The sequence below is a fragment of the Drosophila obscura genome, unplaced genomic scaffold, assembly GCF_018151105.1.
Source record: "Drosophila obscura isolate BZ-5 IFL unplaced genomic scaffold, ASM1815110v1 contig_1, whole genome shotgun sequence".
Taxonomy (NCBI): Eukaryota; Metazoa; Arthropoda; class Insecta; order Diptera; family Drosophilidae; genus Drosophila; species Drosophila obscura.
Window position 1 is genome coordinate 4,988,616 of NW_024542679.1, and position 20,813 is coordinate 5,009,428.

General features: G+C 40.0%; 2 protein-coding genes across 22 annotated transcripts in view; one reads left to right on the plus strand and one right to left on the minus strand.

The window, feature by feature from the left end:
- The window catches only part of LOC111068585 (gamma-aminobutyric acid receptor subunit beta), a 28,348-nt gene extending 20,912 nt beyond the window's left edge, over window positions 1-7,436 (plus strand). For 4 of the 12 annotated variants that reach the window (XM_041594627.1, XM_041594626.1, XM_041594629.1 and 1 more), the window contains exons 7-9: window positions 1,994-2,278; window positions 5,970-6,610; window positions 6,757-7,436. In XM_041594627.1, coding sequence (XP_041450561.1) covers window positions 1,994-2,278; window positions 5,970-6,610; window positions 6,757-6,918 — 1,088 coding nt within the window. In that variant the 3' untranslated portion in view covers window positions 6,919-7,436. The remainder of the gene's footprint in view (window positions 1-1,993; window positions 2,279-5,969; window positions 6,611-6,756) is intronic. The other 8 variants (XM_041594635.1, XM_041594634.1, XM_041594641.1 and 5 more) reach the window with 4 other exon arrangements.
- Window positions 7,437-12,793: 5,357 nt separating this feature from the next.
- LOC111068583 (protein nervous wreck) lies at window positions 12,794-20,556 on the minus strand. Of its 10 annotated transcripts, none has more exons than XM_022358146.2 (13): window positions 20,059-20,195; window positions 19,606-19,768; window positions 19,282-19,511; window positions 18,682-19,209; window positions 17,707-18,610; window positions 17,475-17,643; window positions 16,983-17,402; window positions 16,851-16,907; window positions 15,993-16,025; window positions 15,203-15,228; window positions 14,739-15,108; window positions 14,269-14,672; window positions 12,794-14,166 (listed from the first exon to the last, which is right to left on the minus strand). In XM_022358146.2, exons 2-13 carry the CDS (start codon window positions 19,624-19,626, stop codon window positions 14,110-14,112), a joined length of 3,219 nt encoding a protein of 1,072 aa, XP_022213838.2. In that variant the 5' UTR covers window positions 19,627-19,768; window positions 20,059-20,195; the 3' UTR covers window positions 12,794-14,109. The 10 variants fall into 10 exon arrangements, with proteins under 10 accessions (XP_022213838.2, XP_022213840.2, XP_022213839.2 ...); XM_022358148.2 differs by having other exon boundaries at window positions 14,739-14,927; window positions 15,003-15,108; window positions 16,983-17,643; XM_022358147.2 differs by having other exon boundaries at window positions 14,739-14,930; window positions 15,003-15,108; window positions 16,983-17,643.
- Window positions 20,557-20,813: the final 257 nt, after the last annotated feature.

Consider the following 20,813-nt stretch of genomic DNA (forward strand, 5'->3'; position numbering starts at 1 on the left):
GTACTTTTTAAAGTTTAAACGCAAAATCAACGCATGTTACAAGCTAGCAACAATTTTTCCGATTCAGTTCGTTCATCAAATTGATTTTTCTTTACTGCTTACTTTTTTTTAATAACTCTAAGTTATATTCGCTTTGATTTCAACGCTCATTAGTTCATACTTTACAGTGAACCACGATTAGAAACCACAGCAATCAAAAGAGCAATCGAAAATTGGCACTGCCAAAAAGAAATTTACCTAAAATTAAACCGAATCAAAACAGAATTCAAAATGAAAATGAACGTACGATTAATCTGCGCCCTAGTCACCTTTGTACCATAAAAACCGAATAAGCAAAGAGTAAAAATACCTACAAATATTTTAAAGTAACAAAAAAAGTATTCGATATACTTAGCAAAGCTTAACTGAATATGGCTTTTCCTTAGTAAATCGTGCTTTTGATTTATGCCTGACATTAAAAATTTTTTAAGCTGCCACAAACACACTCTCATGCTCTCACACCAACACACCTATCCACACACACACACATTAATTTTATTAACTAGTCACGGAATTAGTATTTACTACAAATAAAAAAAAAATATTAAAATAAAACTACAACAGATATCTTAACAGTAATTTAAAACGCTATCGAAACTCATTAGCTTAACCGAACAACAATTACAAACTACAACAATCGACACCAACAACATTCTGTATTGTAAATCAACAACAACAAAAAGCATTAATATGACAATCCAAAATCAAAAAGCAATTACTATGCTACATGAATTTAAAATTTTACGCCAAACGCATTCAAGCGATAGATATACAAAATTAGCGAACAATCGCAACCAGAAAAATATATAAAGTTCAAAAAGCATATCTCAAATATCTAAAAAAAAAAGTATATATATATATCGAAAATACAAAAACGCCCTCCCAAGCATGCTCTCATCTTATAAAGTTTCTTTTACCAAATCTTAAAAAAATAATAAATATAATAATCTATAGATAACAGCAACAAGTTGCAGGCAATTCGAGTGCGAAATGCTCCTAAATTAGGTCTTAGACTAGATCTTGATGCCTCCTACTCATTACTCTTCTTTTGGTTTAATTTATTCTTTTAAATACAGGATTTGCAGTCTGTTTTTTGTTCGTCTAATGCAAGTCACTAAACATTAAACTCTCTTTTATTAACGAAGATTTGAAGCAACTTCGGCCTAGTCGAAGTTTCGATATCCTTGCAGAACTTAAAAGAACCATTTTCCTTTCATTTATACGTCTTGGGATTCTATAAAGCAATTTTCTTAACACTAGATATATTTTATATCTCTCTTTATATACGACTTTTTTCTTATAAATAATCTGCAAGGATAAGACTACCTTTTGAATGCCTAGAATATATTTTCAAGTTTAGTTCTTGACCTTAGCTTTGACTTGACAATTTTTGCCATTTCGTTTATATCCCATAATTAAGTATATACATACATATATATCTGATCTGTATATTGAAGTATTGCCTGCCTGATAAATGAAGCGAAGTATTGCCTAGATCGAAATCTAACCGTATTTCCAGGAAGGATTGCCAGCCAATCATTATTTCTCATGAAAATGCGCTCATACTTAATTCTCCTCATTTGACTTTCGTCTCGGTTCGAGTTTTCCTTTCATTTGAAGTTTGAAATATAATTTTGTACTATTTTATTTTCCTTAGTGAATAATACTTACTAACATTGTTTTGTTCGTTGATATTTGCAAACGAAATGGATCTCAATGAAATACATACTAATAATATCTTTTATATCTTTCTCGATCTCTCTTTCTGTCTCTCCCTATTTCCGAAAAAAAAAAAAAAAAAAACTGAAAACGCTGAAAACAAAAACTAAAAAAAAAACTAACAAAAATTAACTTATCAAAATAATGCAAATCGAATGAATATGAATATGGTTTATAATGCGATTAATAATTGAATAATTAAACAATTGAAACATTGAATCATTGGCGCGGGCAGGAAACTATTCGCGTTTAGCCTGCGAAATTCAGTTCGTGCGCTCGATGGGCTACTACCTTATACAAATCTACATACCCTCTGGACTGATCGTTATTATATCATGGGTATCATTTTGGCTCAATCGCAATGCAACGCCGGCGCGTGTGGCGCTCGGTGTGACAACCGTGTTGACAATGACCACTTTGATGTCGTCAACAAATGCAGCGCTGCCAAAGATTTCGTACGTCAAATCGATTGACGTCTATCTGGGAACATGCTTCGTTATGGTCTTTGCCAGTCTACTGGGTAATCAAATAGCAACTACCAACAATCCAAAACCAAACCAAACCAAACCAAAAACTAACTCCAAAAACCCATTCAGTAAAACAACCAACTAGAAAAACTATTTCCCCATAACTCTCTATATCTCTCTCACCCACACAGCCACACCACACACAGAGAGATACATATACATGCATGTATTTATGTATATGTATATGTATGTACGTATGTACTCTCTGTGGTTTTTCCTTTTGATTATTTCACATTTCCGTTTCCGTATGATTTTAAATACGGGCCGACGACATACACTAGCAAGTATGTCATGACGCCCGCTTTGAGTTTTCTTTTAATCACACTTTTGCCAGCTTTCCTTGCCACGCTTAGCGTTGTGCAGCCAAGATACAAAAATACAACATACAGATACATCCAACACACACGAATTTCCTCTGCAAAACGAGCTGCGTCTTAAGAAATTTCCTTTAAAAATACATACATACATACATGTCTATCCATCCATTGGTCGTACAAATACGCAGCGTGGTTTTGCCTCTCCACAGTAGTTTATTTTCTAACTTTTACATTTTAAAGATACATAATATTTCACATTACTATGGAGCTAACAGACTGACGAGAAAGTCTATCCATAAAGATGCTGAAATGCACTGCACTGAAAGGCACTGTAATGGGTCTGGCACCAGTCAAAAGTTTGATATAATTATACATTCGAAACGATACTGCCATCCAAATTGTGTGATATTCCAAGTAAATATCTCAAGCTTCGGTGCTGACCCCATCCAAAAAAAAAAAAAAAAAAAGCTAACTTTAACTTTTTCTCTAACTATCTAACAACTTAAAAAACAATTCTCAAGCAACAACTTACACCCACAACTACAACAACAACTACTCCAACAAACAGCAACAACAACAGCAAGAAAGAAAGATAGAAAGAATGAAAAAAAATAAGCAGAAATGAAAAGAAAAGCAAAGAACAAATCTCTTTTTTCGTATTTGTATGTTATTGTTAATTTTCTCTTTACAAAGAAAAACTATCATCTAAAGAAAATGTATGCAAATTCATAGATACGCGCCTCAGTACCAAGAATAAAGGCACGAAAATTTCCCACCGTCCCCATACCCATACCCCTACCCTCAGCCTCCCCTCAGCCTCTCCCCACACACCACAACAAAGAGACAAGAAAAGAATAGAAATATCCAAAAATGTTTTGCACATTGCACATAGAATCGAAGCATGCTTCAGCTCAAAAACCTTAAAGTTTAATCCAAATCAAAACCAAAAAATCAAACCCGATTCATTCAGCCATATTAGCCTCTCAATCAATATATACTATATATATGCAACATATATGTATGTATATATAGCATACCGCCGACTCAGGTTGAGTTGTGGTGTTCAAAAATCTCGCACACTTGAGCGAACACACTCCCAACCTGAAATGGTACCCAGATATCAATATACGCCCAGCTTCCGCCATAACGCAAATGCCAAAATGCAAAACTGCTAAATCGCAAACCGAAAAAAAAAAATGTACAAAACATAAAAACAACGCACCAACCAAAAACCATCTAGAGCCCAGCTCGGGTACGATTGCTCGATTACATATACTCGTATAAATCACCTAAAATTACCATCAATAAAATTTAACCATAATATGAAGGGAGCGCATCAAAAAACGTAACGAAAACGAAACGAAAAGAAACGAAAACCAGCATGCCCTGCGCCACACCTGGCTTGACTCGCGATTGAATTGAATCAAAAGCAATATACGCAAAAAGAAAATACAGACACAGTACACTGTAAATATGGTTCAACAAGTCGTCGATCAACAGCCAGAAGACGCAGCCCTGGAATACCTCAGACATCAACGAACCCGACCAAAAATATATAACGAAAAGAAAAGCCATCTCGCCAGCCACGCAAAAACCTCAAAATTTCCGAATGATATCTGCGATTTGGAGCCCTCAAGTTTGGGTCACTTAAATGGGTGACCCAGACATGATGGCTGCCAGATCCGAACAGATTTGGTAATGCCAATTTTTGGGGTTAGGTAAGATATGATTTTGTAGTCTGCTTTCTGTTTTGTTTTATTGCCTTTTGCAGCAATTGGTTGCCGCGACTCGCTGGGGTAAGTAAATTCGTTACTAGTTATTCGTTACTCGTTACTTCCTGCCCATCCATATGCATTTACGAAACTTTACGTACATAGGTGCGTATGCGCAATATGTATGTATGTATTGATCTATCCACATTCATCAACGAGTATGCGATTCTTTTGGACTTAATCTCGGCATTGTAATCCTCCCAATCCCCACCCACGTATTTAAATACTCCAAACCAATCCCCCACAAAACCCGCTCAATCAATTCGATATTGCAATACGAATTTGAATCTGAATCAGTAACAGAAACAGAAACAGCGCATGCAGAAAGCAAAACATTTTCAAGGATAACAGCAGGAACAACAACAACAACAACAAGAACAACATCGGAAGTGACAGCAATTACGAAAGCAAAAAACGAAATGCTGGAAATTTTTGTGTCCTTTATAACGGGCGACTCTGTTCAATGAATTTGCATTTGAGGCACGCACATGAACATTTTCCTTGAATGATGGTCTCAACTGCAGAAATAAATGTGTACATAAATCGTTTGGCTTACAAATGACTTTTTCCACTCATTTCACAACAACAACTACAGCAAACAACACTCTCACTCACTCACTCACTCGCCCACTCACTCTCTCACTCACCCGCCCACTCGCTCACTCACTCACTCACTCACTCACTCACTCGCTCACAGACACACACTCGCAGACACACAAACACACACAGACACACACAAACACTTCAATTGCTCTGTCTATATCTCCTTCTCTCTCTCTATAGAAATTTATAGCTAACTCTCTCACACACCCACTCACACACACACACACCACACAAGACTTGCTTTATTCGAATTTTCCTTTGCCTGGCTAAAAAGAGAAAATACTCGTACCCCAAAGAAAATTTACTTCAATTTTTGATTTCACTTAACAACAAACAAGAAATGAACACTGAACAACAAAGTCTATATTCGTTCGAAATGGCTCTAAGTTTTACTTAGCTAAAGATTCCTTCTACTACTACTACTACTACTACTACTGCTACTATAACCCCGGCCTATATCCCATCCGAAAAGTCTTATCTATCTCTCGCCACTCACCGTTTTAGACGTTGTGCAAATACTGAACTGAAATTGAATGCCAAATTCTTAATTAAATTGAAATTTCTTTTGTTTTTCTATTTGTCTTTCCTTTAATCCATCCGATAAATATGCCAAAAAAAAAACAAACTCTGTACTACCCCGCACCAAATTATCAATATATATATATACAATATATACTCGTACTTCTGCTACAACTACAACCAACAACCAACCAACCAATCAACAAAATATCATCCGAAACATCATATGGAAACTCAAACTCGAACTCGACTTGCCTCAAAATTCTTCAACTGCATCCGCATCAATATCAAAATCAATATCAATATCAAAATCAATATCAAAATCAATATCAAAATCTCCTCCCACCCACCTGTACGCCAACCGTTCATCTAAAAACTATCGACTATTCAAATTCCAAATTCGATTACAATTACAATCAACCAAAATCAAACAAAATCAAATCGTTATCGTTATCGTATATCGCAATCAATAGAATACGCCACCGTCGGCTACATGGCAAAACGAATTCAAATGCGAAAACAAAGATTTATGGCGATCCAAAAGATAGCCGAGCAGAAAAAGCAACAGCTCGACGGGGCCCAGCAGCAGGCCAATCCAAATCCGAACGCATCCATGGGGATGGGTGGAGGAGGCGGTGGTGGCGTTAACGCCGGTGGAGGCGGCGTCGGTGGTGGCGTCGGTGTCGGCGTTGGCGTTAACGTCGGCATGGGCATGGGTCCTGAGCATGGGCATGGGCATGGTCACCATGCCCACAGCCATGGTCATCCGCATGCGCCCAAACAAACAGTGAGTAACCGCCCAATCGGCTTTTCCAATATCCAACAAAACGTTGGTACGCGCGGTTGCTCGATAGTGGGACCCTTGTTCCAGGAGGTGAGATTCAAGGTCCATGACCCGAAGGCCCACTCCAAGGGCGGGACCCTGGAGAATACGGTGAACGGTGGTCGAGGTGGCCCCCAATCCCACGGACCCGGACCAGCGCCCGGAGGTGGACCTGGCGGCGGCGGTGGTGGTGGTGGCGGTGGAGGTGGCGGACCGCCAGATGGCGGTGGCGATCCCGAAGCAGCGGTCCCAGCCCACTTATTGCATCCCGGCAAAGTAAAAAAGGTAAAGGTAAAGATCGTACATGATGCGGCGATACACAACTAAGTTACTCTGCACCCAAGCATATATTAATCGATTTAACTTTTCTCCCGACTGCTCCACCACTCCTTGCATTCCTTCCACTTCCGCTTCCACTCCTTCCCACCCACCCACAGGACATCAACAAACTGCTGGGCATCACGCCCTCGGATATTGACAAGTACTCGCGCATTGTGTTTCCGGTGTGCTTCGTCTGCTTCAACCTGATGTACTGGATCATCTACCTGCATGTGAGCGACGTGGTCGCCGATGATCTGGTGCTGCTCGGCGAGGAGTAAAGAGTGCAGCGTCGTCGTCGAACTATTCGCGTCGAGGATGGTGGTCCAGGATCGCCATCAAATCGCCAGGAACAGGAGTGAACAGCGCACGAGAGAGTCAAACTGTGCAAGGCGCTGAAAAACCACACAAAAAAAGAAGGAAAACCAAAAAAAAAAAAAAAACAAATGCAGAAACAAAACAAAAAACCAAAAAATAAAGAAGCGGAAACAAAACTAATTTTAACTAGCGATACGAGTATGAGGAGGCGACAGAAGACAACAAGTTATTGTTTAATACTAATGGAAAAAAAAGGACACACACACACATATTACAAGGTCGAAAGCAAAGAATATTGTTAAATAGATTTACACACAAAAAGAGAAAACATAAGGAAAACATTAGCATTAACATGGAAAAAATGAATATAAATGAATGAAGAATAATCAAAAGCAACAGATTAGCAAATTGTAGTGAAAATTATATAACGAAAGGTATAAGCGAATATGTTGAAAAGGATTTAAAACAAAAACAAAACAAAACAAAACAAAAACCATTAAAGCCACAAAATATAACGATCAAAAATCATACGCAATATAGCATTAAAGAGAAGTGAAAAGGGAAAGTGAAATCGAATGGGAATGAGAATGAGAATGAGTATGAGAATACTTAGGCATAAAAACTACAAATAGCGCAGTCGAAAAAGTTGATTTCAAAGACCACAAAGTTAAACAACACACAGTACTATATAGTAGAAGAATTAACCAAAACGAATGTTATAGACCGTACTACCATAGGATGAATTGATTTCCATTATCTTTGCGGAGTTTTGTGCTTAAGTTTAAGTACCGAAACACCTTTTGCTTCCCACTTCAAAAGCAAAACACCCAGAGAGTCTTCCTCTAATTTAAGTGCGTTTTACCCCCTACCCCCTACCCACCCCAGCCCACACACCATCTTCAGAAGCACGCTCTCCGAATCGAACCAAAACTAAAACTAAAATCCAACCAAAATTTAGTATATCGATGTTAGTTTGATTGCCCATTCAGTTGGTTTGATTGATTTGTTTATTCAGAACTGACTTAGCGCTTCCAAGTGAAATGGCCAAATTTATTAGAAATCAAAACGTAAGGCGATGAACAAATTTCGACAATTGAGAATCAATTTAGCAAATCTTTTTGATTAAGTTAACTTTAAATATAACACATAACTCACACACACACAAACACAGAGACAGACACACACACAACACAGATAAGAATCATTCGACCAGAGTCGAATGTGGGGTCAGAGAGTTTTAATCATTTGCACACCAGAATAATAATAAATGGAAAACCAAGAAGAAATACTACGAATTACTTTGGAGCGCACCTTTTATAAAGAAGCAAGCAAGCAGCAAGCCAGCATCGTGGATAAGTCATACAAATAGTTAGTGCAATTTAAATAGCTAAATAATAATAATAGGAACGATAATGTTTCATTTTAGTTACACCAAACAAGTTTTTGATAACAACTTTAAACTAACGAACAAACAAATTATTCAAATTGCACTCACTCAAACAACTCCACTCACTCGAACTCACTCACTCACTCACCAAAATATACTCGTATGATGGATGCTCCACACACACAAGAATCAAGAAGTCAACAACTTTTCGAAGACAACTTTTGCGGCACCATTAACAAATCAATCTAAGGTCTAAGTGAAAAACCCAATAAGAAAATACAAGTAAATTTATAGGAAATACAAAATACAGAATATAACATAGAGCATAGAAATATGTACACACAAGTAATGAATGAATGAAACTGCCTAAGAACATAGTATATAAGTCTAACAAATAGTTGCTAAACAACGGGAGAAAGGGGGAGGAGAGACACCCGTAAATTGATTTCCAATTTGTATATAAATACTCGTACTCGTACGAAGGAGGTTACATACTCATCAAACGGCAAAGTAGGAGCAAAACTTCGCAATTGAATTAAAACTTAGTTAATGTAATTAAATCTAGTTAAGCGATTAACTCGGATACGTTCAAGCAGTCAATAAAGCGATTAACATACAAATGATACTTACGATGCACCCGTCTTAAGTTAGCCTAATGAACAAAATACACACAGATACACACAGACAAAAAACACACACACACACATACATATACTATATATATATATATAAATGCATATATATATATATGAATTTTCGCTCAAGTTCCTCGATGAATCACAGAAACATAAGAACAACAAACCAAAAGCAAAGGTTAAGTTAATTAACACATAAATTAAAGGCAAGTGAGTTTAACTTTAAATAAAACAAAATGATAAAGAAGAATATACAAGAAATTAAAATTAACTTTAGCACAAGTGGAGGAGAGATATATAATTAGGTGTAAGAGAAAACCATACCAAAATATCATCAATGAATTTTAATTTAGTGTTTATGATTAGTGAAAGATGGCGAACAGGTCGCAAGGCTAAAGAATTTTGTACAGTTTAGCTAAAGTAAATGCTAGGTATTAGGTATACACCATAATATGGTCAAGGTATGATAGTAACACTCCAACACACAGACAAAAACACACACACACACAAACACACTACCAGATACACACAGACACAGATCTATGTATATGTATATAGAGTATGGCATAAGTATACACAATTATATGATATATATATATATATCGTATTTAGGCACCTACATATATGTAGCACGAGTTTTTTATATGTAAACCCCCTAATCCAAATGAAACCAATTAACTGTATATACGAAAAAAGTACTTATGAATGGAACCCAGCTATGGAACCCTAGAAATTAACACAGCAGGAGGATGAGGAAGAAGAGGATGAAGATGGAGATGACCCTTGTCCCCCCCAACTTGAGGAATACCTAACCGAGAATTCAGCCAGACAACAGACAGAAGTACCGAAGAGAACCCAAGGAAAAATTACTTTATTAAAGATCTAGACAGACACAGACACAGAAACACACACACACACACACACACGTAATACACACGTTTATTCGAGACAGAGAAAGAGTCGAGAAATCGACTATTCGATACCCTTCAGCCATAACTGAGAAATCTTCAGAGATTGCTTTTTGTCTGTCTGTTTCAAAACAAGGATGGATAATCTCACAGTTTATATTTTATACATTCCGAAAGCAGATCTAGAGACCTATGGCTTATGGGTATCCGTATCCCCCGAAAATCCCTAACCTAACTAGGAAATTGAGCAAAATAAAAGCAATATAATGTTTGAGGCAATTAACTTATTAACTGATTAATGTTTTTGTTTAATGATAAAAGGATTTGAAGCAGAACTGCAATTGATCTACCATTCCCAAAGAAAATAATTACAGCCCCGACACTTGGCATCATTAAATCGGTGATAAAAGAACATGAAAGTAACAGATAGATATATCCATATAGAGAGAACACACTCATATATATATATATATATATATATATATATATATATATATACACCTATATATATTTTGTAGCTATACAAGTGTCAGAAATCAATTATGTTACCGAAGGACAGAAATCAAAATGTTTATAAAAGCGAGAGAGGCAGGCATATTGTGAAGAAAAATAAATGATATACACACACCTACTAATAATGCATGCGAGTATCAGTTCGAGTATCCCCTATATAAAAGTCGAATCAATTTTTGATGCAAATGCAAATGCAAATCGAGAACAACAACAACAAATAGCTGCTCAACGGTTTCGGAGCGTATTTCCAAAGAACGTAAATTAATGAGAAAAACAAAACCAAAAATGAAAAACCATTTTAGTTGTAACAAATGCAAAGGCAAAATAGTTGAGAAACATTTTAAGGGACAACTAACTTAATGGCAAATTGATGCGTTTAATTTTTCATATGGAATTTTTTACTCTACACTTAGTTTACGATATAATTTGTGGGAAAACCAGAGGGGTGAAAACCAATTTAGTTGGCCATAGTGAGAACTTTTTTATGGAAACAAATTAAATGATGAATGACGGTAACAGGTGACAGATGCCTACATATGTATGATCGAAATCGTGTGTGCAAAAAGCATTTAGGACAAAAAAGGCAGAGACAACAAAGCGATGAAAATATGTAAAATGTTAAATTATACACACAATGAAAATGTTTAAAGCATTTTTGGTGTTGCTGTTTAGACGGCGACACCAACACCAACGTTTTATAAAGCAACCAGAAAATATATATATAGATATATATATATATATGAGAAAGGGATATATATGTACGTGACATGATGTAATAATTGCGTATGTATGATGTATATTTAATTATATATTATATATGTATATGGTGGTCTCAAAAACAAACAAACAAACGTAAAAACAAATCGAGAAATTCTAAAGTATCTAGATAAGCAAATGAACAAGTTGAGAACCTTAGTGCTTAAGTTGAACCACACACAACACACACAGATACAGATACATACAAGATACAGAGTTACAGCTATGGAAACTGAAAACAGAGACACGAAACAGATACAGATACAGTATAGCTAACAGAATCCTGCATTCCTGCATAGTGCACCAGAAACTAAAACAAAATGGCATTTTTAAAATGAATTCCGAGTTAATGCAAGTGAATATTATAGCCCCCCAGGAGTTACCGATTGAGATCGAGCCATGAATTGTTAGCCAACACTAGTGCAATGAAAACACTTTACCAACACTGACACTCAGAAAAACCACACACACATACACTTATGGTTGTACGTTGCATAATTTATGATTTGTTGCATCATTATTATAAAGAATTAAGTCTTAGAATCCCTAATAAAAAAAAATCACACTCTGTTGACAGGCTCCACCTTTTGCTCAAGCAAAGTAAAACATGCGATCAAATTTGTTATTACATTTTAAGACTAGATACCCCCGCCCCCTTGCACCCACAACCACACCCCTCCTCTATCTTCCAGCACCACGCAGGCACTGGCTACTAAACAATATCTAAATATGTGTATATGATTTGTCTGTCAATCAACCAGCGCTAAAGTCTCATCGTTACCATCGTCATTCAGTCAGAAGGTCGGTCTTCAAGGAGTTCAACGAAATGTATCTATATAATTTTTGGTTTTATCCGTCCATCAAAAAGAGTTCCTAAATGCAATAAATGAACATTTTTTATGATTACCAATTCAGCCAGCCTGCAAAAATCTTCCAATATCCTCCCATCCTTTCTACCCCACAAGTCTGCTCTGCTATCAATTATTGGTTATTACTATTAACCTCACCACCATCACCATCAGACCCTTAACATTTCGGTTGCTCAACCATCAGATCCTTTACAATACACACCCCCTACACCCACATAGGTACCATATAAGCAGGAATATGTTTGAGAAGGATGTTGAGAAGGAGAAATAATTTAAAACGTAATGCGTAAATGCGTATATGTAATGATTGATCACTGATCACAAATTTTGACTGTGTTAATTTCGTTATATAAAATGAATAAAACAAAATTAAAAATACAAAAAAAAAAAATAAGAATGCAAAAACTGAAATGAAATAAAGAAATAAATAATTATCTATAGCATAAAAAAAAAACAAAACGAAAACCAATTAAAATAAACACACACATGAAAATGAAACCAAAAAATAACGAGAGATGAATGTTACCAGAAAGTAAATGATAAAAACAAAAACCCAAGAATGAAACCTATACTTAATAAGTTAAATACTAAAACTAAAAAAACAAAACATCCAAGTGGACAAAACGCAAACCACGAAGAAAAATATTATAATATTGCAATGAAGTGAATATAAATAAAGATATGTAAAAAAAATTACAAAAAAAATTAACCCACATGTGTTTTATTCCCAGTAAAAGAGAGGGACTTAATGCCAGTAAAACTCGTAAATATTTGTTCGCTTGCTTGAAAGTGGAAATTTGTTTATTTTTGTTAGTGGTTCCGAATAAAGGATTGTTTTTGTTGTTTAACTCAGGAATTACAAACAATACTTTTTGCGGCTTATTCAAGTTCGTTTTTGTTTTTTTTTTCATTTGTTTAAACTGTGTTATGGTAATATCGTATCGTTGAATATGTGTATAAGAAGTCGTCATCCGATTGAGTTATGCATTGAGAGTATTCGAGTATTCGCAAACAAAGTCTCTGATTGAGTAGGCATTTCATTTCACTAATTTTCTCTTCAATTTAACCATTTCTGGCATCCAACACATTAACTTAATTCATTTAACTAGACACGGAAAAACATTTAACTAATTAGGCTAGAATTACAACAATATTTAGGGATCCGTTTACATTTTTTAGTTTTTTTTTAGTTACGATTTTGGTTGTGCAGAACTCCTAGGATTACGAGTACTACGTGCACGAGAGCTGGTGGATCAAACAGAACAGAACTGAATTGACTTGACTTAGTAGAACTCTTGTTGGCTGTTTGCTTTTAATGCTGTTAACTTGGCTAATACAATACGGTTCGGTTCAAGCGCAATGCTTAACATAAGGCTACTGAGTACTGGACTTAGATATATACATATACAATACATTTTATTGCTCGATTAGTTGCGTTGCGGATGCTGATATTCGAAGACCGACCCGTGTCAGCGAGTGCTACATAAACGTTTACAATATTTCTAAATAGTATATGTATTCCATACGTGTCTGAGAGTATAACACATTACAAACTAGCATAATTATGTATATATTTATATAGTTTGTATTTATATTTATATATATAATGTATATATCGTATGGTGGTTTTTTGTTATGAAGGCCCAGTGGATGTCTAACTATAACCCCGGAGGCAGTCAGAAGAAATATATTCGAATGGATGTACACAATTTGAGCGCTGTACGTGATGCGAGGGTGAGAGGATCTTTAACTTCTATCGTACATATACTATATACGGAATAAAGATATATTATATGAGTAATCTGAAGACCTGCTGTGTCGTTGTATGTGGCTCGGGAAAAACGCAAATAAACCAGCAACAAACTGGGTTTCCCTTGGATTCCCATTGAATTTTGATGCATAGGTTTCCGAATCTGGTTTATTCCCGTTTCCCGATCGGTAAACTGCTAGATTGAAGTCCGTCTAAGTCTGTAACTGGATGTGGGTTGTGGGTGGTTGGTGTTGGTTGGTGTTTGGTTTTTGTGTGTGGGCTTATTATGCATTCAAAGTGGCTGTGTCTGGAGGTGGTGTTCCGCTTGGATCCGCTCTACAACTGTCCGTCGCTATAGTCTATATAGTATATATCATGCTCATGGTCGTGTGCCTAAAAGAACAAGAGAAACAACATTGAAGTAGCCGACCAAGAGGAAGAGACCGGAGCGCCCACAATCTAAGCGTTCGACTCTTTCAGATTTTGCAAACGTGCCAATTGATTTGAGTCCAATTCCTCGGGTATGCTAGCTCGCCCACCGACCACCTGCTTGGGCGCCTCAATGTCCTCCTCCGCGGCGGTTGCGTCGCCGACTCCACCTGAGGACGCGCCCTCGCTCTGACCCTGCTCCTCATCGCCCGGCTCTCCGTTCATATCCAAATCGCTGGACTGCTCGCCTCCACCCCCACCGCCCCCACCTCCTCCGCCTGCTGTGGCTCCGGCAAAGGCATCATCAAAGTTGGCATCAAAATTGGCCTCAAAGTTGGCCTCAAATCCATCTCCATCTCCGGCAGCATCGGCCTTTGACTTCTCATTGAACGGATCCTCGACATCCTGCAGGATGGGGACATCGGCGCCCGAGGCCGAGTCAGTGCCCTCCGAGAAGGACTGTTGGTCCTCTGGATCACAGGATGGATACTCGGTCAGTGTAATGCTTACCACCGGTCGCACCGGTCTAGTGTTACCTTCTTTGGCAGCCGTCACCGCCGAGATCGGAGCCGCCTGTGATGGCGGCTGCTTCTGTGGCGATGGCGATACTTTGGCCAATGGTTTTGGCGCTATCTCTGGCTTTTTATCCGCCACCGGTTGATCCTGCTTGGACTCATCCTGTTTCTTCTGCTTCTGCTGCTGCTTCTGCTCCTGTTCGCTCTCTCCTACTGGTGGGAAAGATTTATCGGCACCGTCTTCAACCATGGGGGTTGCAGCGGTAACAATTATTTGTGCCATACCTAAGTTCAATGTGTTTGCAGCCACAGGCTCTGATTTGCCAGCTGCCTTTTGCAGCTGTGGCGGCGGCAAAGACGGCGGTGGCTGCCCATCGTCACTGAGATCGTCCTGGAACACACATAAGAATAAACATTTAAATATGCGATCTATATATCTTTAAGAAATTGTTAGATGAATGAATGGGGCTCAATGGATAGTTTACCTCCATGCCAGGCTCTTGGATGAGTACTGAGTAAGCATTAAAAAAAATGAGAGAATATTTCGATTGCTTAGTCAAGATTCGTATTTCTGGTTAAATCATTCTTATTTCTTGATCATAAAAGTTATATATAGAGCGGTGAGAGTTATACATAGAAATCAATAATTTAAGGATCATTTCAAGGCAGTCTTGGAACAAGAACTATCTAGATACACGATAAGGTAAATGGCGAAAGGGGAACTAAGAAAACTAATTAGCAAAATAAAAATAAAAATTTAATAATCTTATATATACGATAAATAGAAGAAGGGGTATATTCAATATATACTTTTGAGGAATTATTCAATTAGTTTTGTTTATCTTTTTTGGGTTTCGGAGGCATACAAACATGCGGGAAGGTGATAAGAAAACTAGGGAGCTATGGAACTATGGAACCAGCTTCGAATTCTATTTAAACTGGAAATTGAAGCAAATCGGTTTAGTTTATACTGATATGTACATAAGATTCAGCCTCACTGGAACCTTTAGTTTATATTTTTGACTGATATTTAACATAATAAATAGTTGGGTGGAAAGTCCTCAAGGGGTATACCAGGAGAGTATATAGAAACTACCAAGAGGGAAAAACTTCAAGAGATTTCTTTCACATGCTCTCAAAAAACAATGGAAAAGGAACAGATTTCCCCTACACTAATTCAAGATACTGAACCAAGATATATTGCAGTAAGAGAAACGTTTTTTGGGTAGTAGAGATTATAGATAGTTAATAGAGCATAATAGAGCATTAAATTACCCTTCTTGGCAGTGGTTTGGCTTTGGTTCTGGCCTTAAATGACACAAAGACACACAATTACACTGAGAGAAATAACAACAACCGATGCAGAAAGAAAAAAAACACAGCAATGAAAGAAAAATATGTGATAATCAATTGAAATTAATCTTTAGCTTGCTATCAACAAATCAGTGCCGCACACACACGCAGAAATATATATAAATATATATTCATTAATAATTAAAAAGATTGAGAAGCTGCAAAAAGAAATAAATCGACAATGGTAATCGTAATCGACAACATGACAAGAAACAACGATACACACTGACACGACACACGTTGGATTAAGATTAAGCCTAAGAAGAGTAGGAGAGAACACTGTAAAAAATCGCAGGGTAATCATAATTCTTCGGATTGCTTTCATCTGGGTAGTTGCTGGGGAGACACGTTTTTTGTTTTGTTTTCTTTTAATTTTTGGAGACATAGAGACACATTAACGGTGTGTAGAGAGTGGAGAGTAGTTACAGTGATTGTGGTGGTGGGTGGTGGGTGGTTGGTAATTTGGTTTCGGTTGTGAGAGTATTAGTAGTAGTGGTACAAGTGATTAGTATTTAGACGAGCTGCACTTTTGGAGATTAAGTTTTACCTCTAGAGAATATAGAAGCAGGTATAACAGTACTTTTCGATAAGTATTCTTTTTGTTTTTTGTATCGGTAGGAAATGGAAAATTATAGGTACAATGGTTTTTGGTACTAGAGGAATCGGAGATTGAGTGATAGATATACATATTTATATATGGAAATAGATAGAGACAGAGGGGAAGCAAAAGAGCAGATGCTGACTGGTGTAGGGGGGGCGGGGTGGTATGTGGACATTTACCTGGCGGAGGCATACTCGGAACAGCAGCACCGTTGGGTATATAGCCGCTGTCTTCATCTGGAAAAGCATTCACTTGAGTATGCAAATCAGATACGGATTACCCTCCCTTCTCCCTTCTGCCATCACCCTCACCTGCCGTATCCTGTGAGCCAAACATATCCTCCGTCAGCTCCAATTCCAGCTCATGGGCATACTCTGGTGGTAGTGCTGGTGCCGGGGGCAGGGCAAAGTTTGGGGCTGCCATTGGGGGTGGTGACTCGTCGCCGCCCTCGCTCAGAGGCTCGCCCAACTCGTCGCACTCCTCGACGACCAGTGAGGGGAAGTTGCCAAACTTGCCATCCAGTTCGCCCTCCCACCAGCCATCGTCGACGCCGTGGGCCGTCTTGGTGATAATCTTGATCTTGTCGCCCTCCTCGAAGGTGAGCTCATCCTCGGCGGTGGCATCGTAGTCGTAGAGCGCAATGCACCATTCGATGTCGGACTTGAGGCGCTTCTGGGGGGCCATTATGACCGATACCTGGTCGGGGGATTGCATCGAGTCCACCGTTTGATCTTCGTTGTCAACGGTGTAATCGACAGATGAGAATGAGATTTGAGAGCGCAATTGATTGGCGGAACCAGTACCATTAAAAGCGCCGCCGGCCGTCTCCTGGTCAATGTCCAGATAATTGTGCGGCACATAGCCCTCCTCGCCCCGATAGTTGCGGGCCCGCAGCCACCCATCGCCATCGCCCTCGCCGACCACCTCGAGCTGCTCGTTCTCGACAATCGTTAGCTCGTCGGGATTTTGGCCCTTCAATGGGGATGCGAAACATTAAAGGTAATCATCCCTCAGACAGGATCCACCACCACTCACCGTGTAGCTGTAGAGTGCGGTGCACTTGAAAATGGCCTCCTTGGGCTCGGGTACAATCGGTTCGTCCTTGTCCTCCTCCTCCTCCTCCTCCTCGCCACCCCAATTCACCTCGGTTGGATCGTCCCAGGCTCCAGTGCCTCCGCTGGCAGCCTTAGCGGCTGCTGGAGCTGCAGCAGCAGCAGCAGCAGCTGCTGCCGGACGCTCCTCGGGCTCGTCATCGCTGTCACTGAATGTGCGATCCCTTGAGAGCTGCGTCTCCGCCTTGGGCTTCGTCTGAGCAAAGGCCGGGGCACCGCCTGCAGCCTCCTCTTTGTCGCTGTCGTAGAAGGAATCGGAGCTGGGATTCTCGCCCTGGCCCGAGGCATCGGTGCGCATCGATATGGAGCTGGCCGAGCGTGTTAGCTCCTGCACGCCCATAATCTCAGCCTCCTGCACCCACTCGTCCACATTGATGCCACCGTCCCGCAGGCACTGCAGACAGGCCTCGGCCTTGGCCTTCTCGGTCTCGGAGCGGCGTATCTGATCACGGAACTCCTCGATCTTGGTGTCCAGATCGGGACCATTAGGATCGTTTGGATCGGATCGCTGTCCCGAGTCCCTCAGCGACTGGCAGAGGGCCAGCTTCTTGGCGTTCTCCCTTATCGAGGCATTCTCCTTGACCACCCGTCCGGCCAGATTCTTTGCCTCCTTGGTGAGCGTCTCCGTGGCTGAATCATGCTCGGTGGTCACCTTCCTCACCGGATCGTTGTCACAAGCCTCAAAATCATACTGGATATGCTGCTTCAGCACCGGATAGAACAGATAGCAGCACTGCAGATTGTATTCCCGCGTCAGCTGCTGGGCCTGGTCACGGATCTTCCCGAAACTGTTCTGCGTGGCCGAGCAGGTCAACAGCTCTGTGCGTCTAAAGGGGGAATGAAGGGGGATGAAGGAATCAATGGGATACATCTGAGAACTGCCAGAGGACTGTCTTACCCCATTAGCATCAGGTACTCGGCCACTCGCTCAAACACATAATTCTCCATGGTTGTCATCGTGGTCTGCAGATCGACGGTAAAGTAACGATTCTGATGCGCATTGGCTGCGGCCAGGCTGAGTATATAATCGTTTCGAGCACCCGTGGACTTCTCCTCGAGCAGCTCCTTCCGGGAGGTCACACGTGCGCTGTTCTTCTGCAGCGATGTGATGGACTGGAAGAAGGAGCCCTTCTTCTTCTTCAGCTTCTCCTCGATATCCCGGGCCTTGTCGCGCACATCGTGGGCACAGTGCTCCTCATCGAAATAAAACTTCTTCGTCTTGTCCACGTCGCCCACACTCAAATGGAGTTCCTTCTGCACATTGACGATGCCCGATAGCGATCTCTTGGCAATGGCCAATTTGTAGTCCCTGAGAACCTTGGCTTCGTCGGCTATCTGCTGCTGGAACACCTCAATAGCGGCCAGCCGGGCACGAGCCAACTTCTCATTCTCCTCGAGAACTGTGCGCCACACGCTCCACATGTTCCTGCAGAGGGAAAGCAGGGTGGCCAGTCATGAGGATTCAGCCAGGAACGCTATGGAGTGGCGCATCACTTACCAACGCTCTTCCATGCCCTCCATCTTGATGTCAGGAATGTTGGGTATCTTCTTGTTGAGATACTGCGACGAGATCTTCAGGAGGGCCTCGCTATACGACTTCTCGATGGCCGATCGCTTGATGGTGAACTGTCGTATGTCCTCCAGCAGGTCGCACTCATGCTGGTTCTTCAGCTGCAACTTGGCCACCTGTTCCGTGTGCAGATTCTTCAAGAATTTCACATAGTTACCCTGTTGGACACGAGAGTTTAGTGTGTGTGTGTGTTTGTGTTTGTGTGGGGAATAATTCTCAATGGTATGGGGGAGGTTCTGTGAGAGGCTTTACCTTACGCGGCGGTGGCTGCATTTTGGGGGCTTTTGTCTACTATGGCTATGCTATCGAATCACTCTACGCTCTGTCTTTACGCTTTTTACGCCAAGCCAAGCCAAGCCAATTCTTGTTCTTTACGAGCTCCAATCAAAGCGCCTTACATTACCACAAGCAGCTGCTGCAAAAACGAACGGGTGAGAATGATGTGTGAGGTTCAAGCTATTAATGGATTCTCTATGGTTTATGTAACAAATATTGCGGCTGAAGGTTGCAAGCTTTTTCTTCGCAGCAAAATTCTCTACAGTTTGATGGTAATTTTTCAGCGGCACAGCAGCAGCACCCACGCACAGGGCACAGGCCACAGGGACACAGCAGCCCCCTCGTTTCGGGTGTATCGATTTCTCTGGCTCTCAGACGGTGTACCAAACTTTTAAACTACAATTTCAAATGATTAAACTCCATGCTAACACTTTTGTTGGACATTGCCCGTGAAGGTTGTCCCCTCGGTCAGCAGTTTGTTGATTTTTCTGGTATCTCTGTTTGCTTTTTATGGAATTTAATACACTTTTTCTCTGGTGCCTGCTGTCCGTGTCTTACTTATCGATTTCGATTTTCACTTCTTTTTTTCCGCTGTGGCTATTTTACCCATGAACCGTTAGCTGCTGTTGCGCAGGAGTGTGAGAGCAAGAGAGCGAGAGAGACATAAGAGAGAGCAAGAGTTGGTGTGTGCGTGTGTCCCGTTAGAGAGAGATGAGAGATTAAGCGCGTACGATTTTTGGCTTACTTTCATTCATAGCCAAATAAATCCGTTAACAAAAACAGGGCCCAGCACATGCGCTGGAGAGAGAGCGGACGGACTGGCTGGGTTTGTTATTACCGAAAAGGTTAACGCTGTCAGCTGCTTGATAACGTTTCGTACGTCCCCCTCTTGACACAAACAACTGGCTAGCTCATCCAAAATTAACTGACAAATCAGATCTTAACGCGGGGCACGCGGCAACTGTTTCAAAAAATATGCGCCCATCACCCCCATGGGCTATCACGAAGGTTTAATTGATAATTTCTGATATTGGTTGAGGGGTTTATATTGATAAGATTATGATAGAAATATAAATACCCACACGCTGAAAAATCTTCATGCACATTCCAGGCTATAAGTGCCCTTCCATAGCGATACCTAGAGGAAAACTTATTTTTTCTAATAGTCTAATCAATTTTCTATA

Excerpts from the sequence above, each read along its gene's own strand:
- LOC111068583 (XM_022358142.2), bottom strand. The coding sequence starts at position 19,626 with ATGCAGCCACCGCCGCGTAAG. Across the intron at positions 19,512-19,605 it reads TGCAGCCACCGCCGCGTAAG|GGTAACTATGTGAAATTCTT; the intron begins GTAAAGCCTCTC and ends CGTGTCCAACAG. Across the intron at positions 17,644-17,706 it reads CCGCACTCTACAGCTACACG|GGCCAAAATCCCGACGAGCT; the intron begins GTGAGTGGTGGT and ends TCCCCATTGAAG.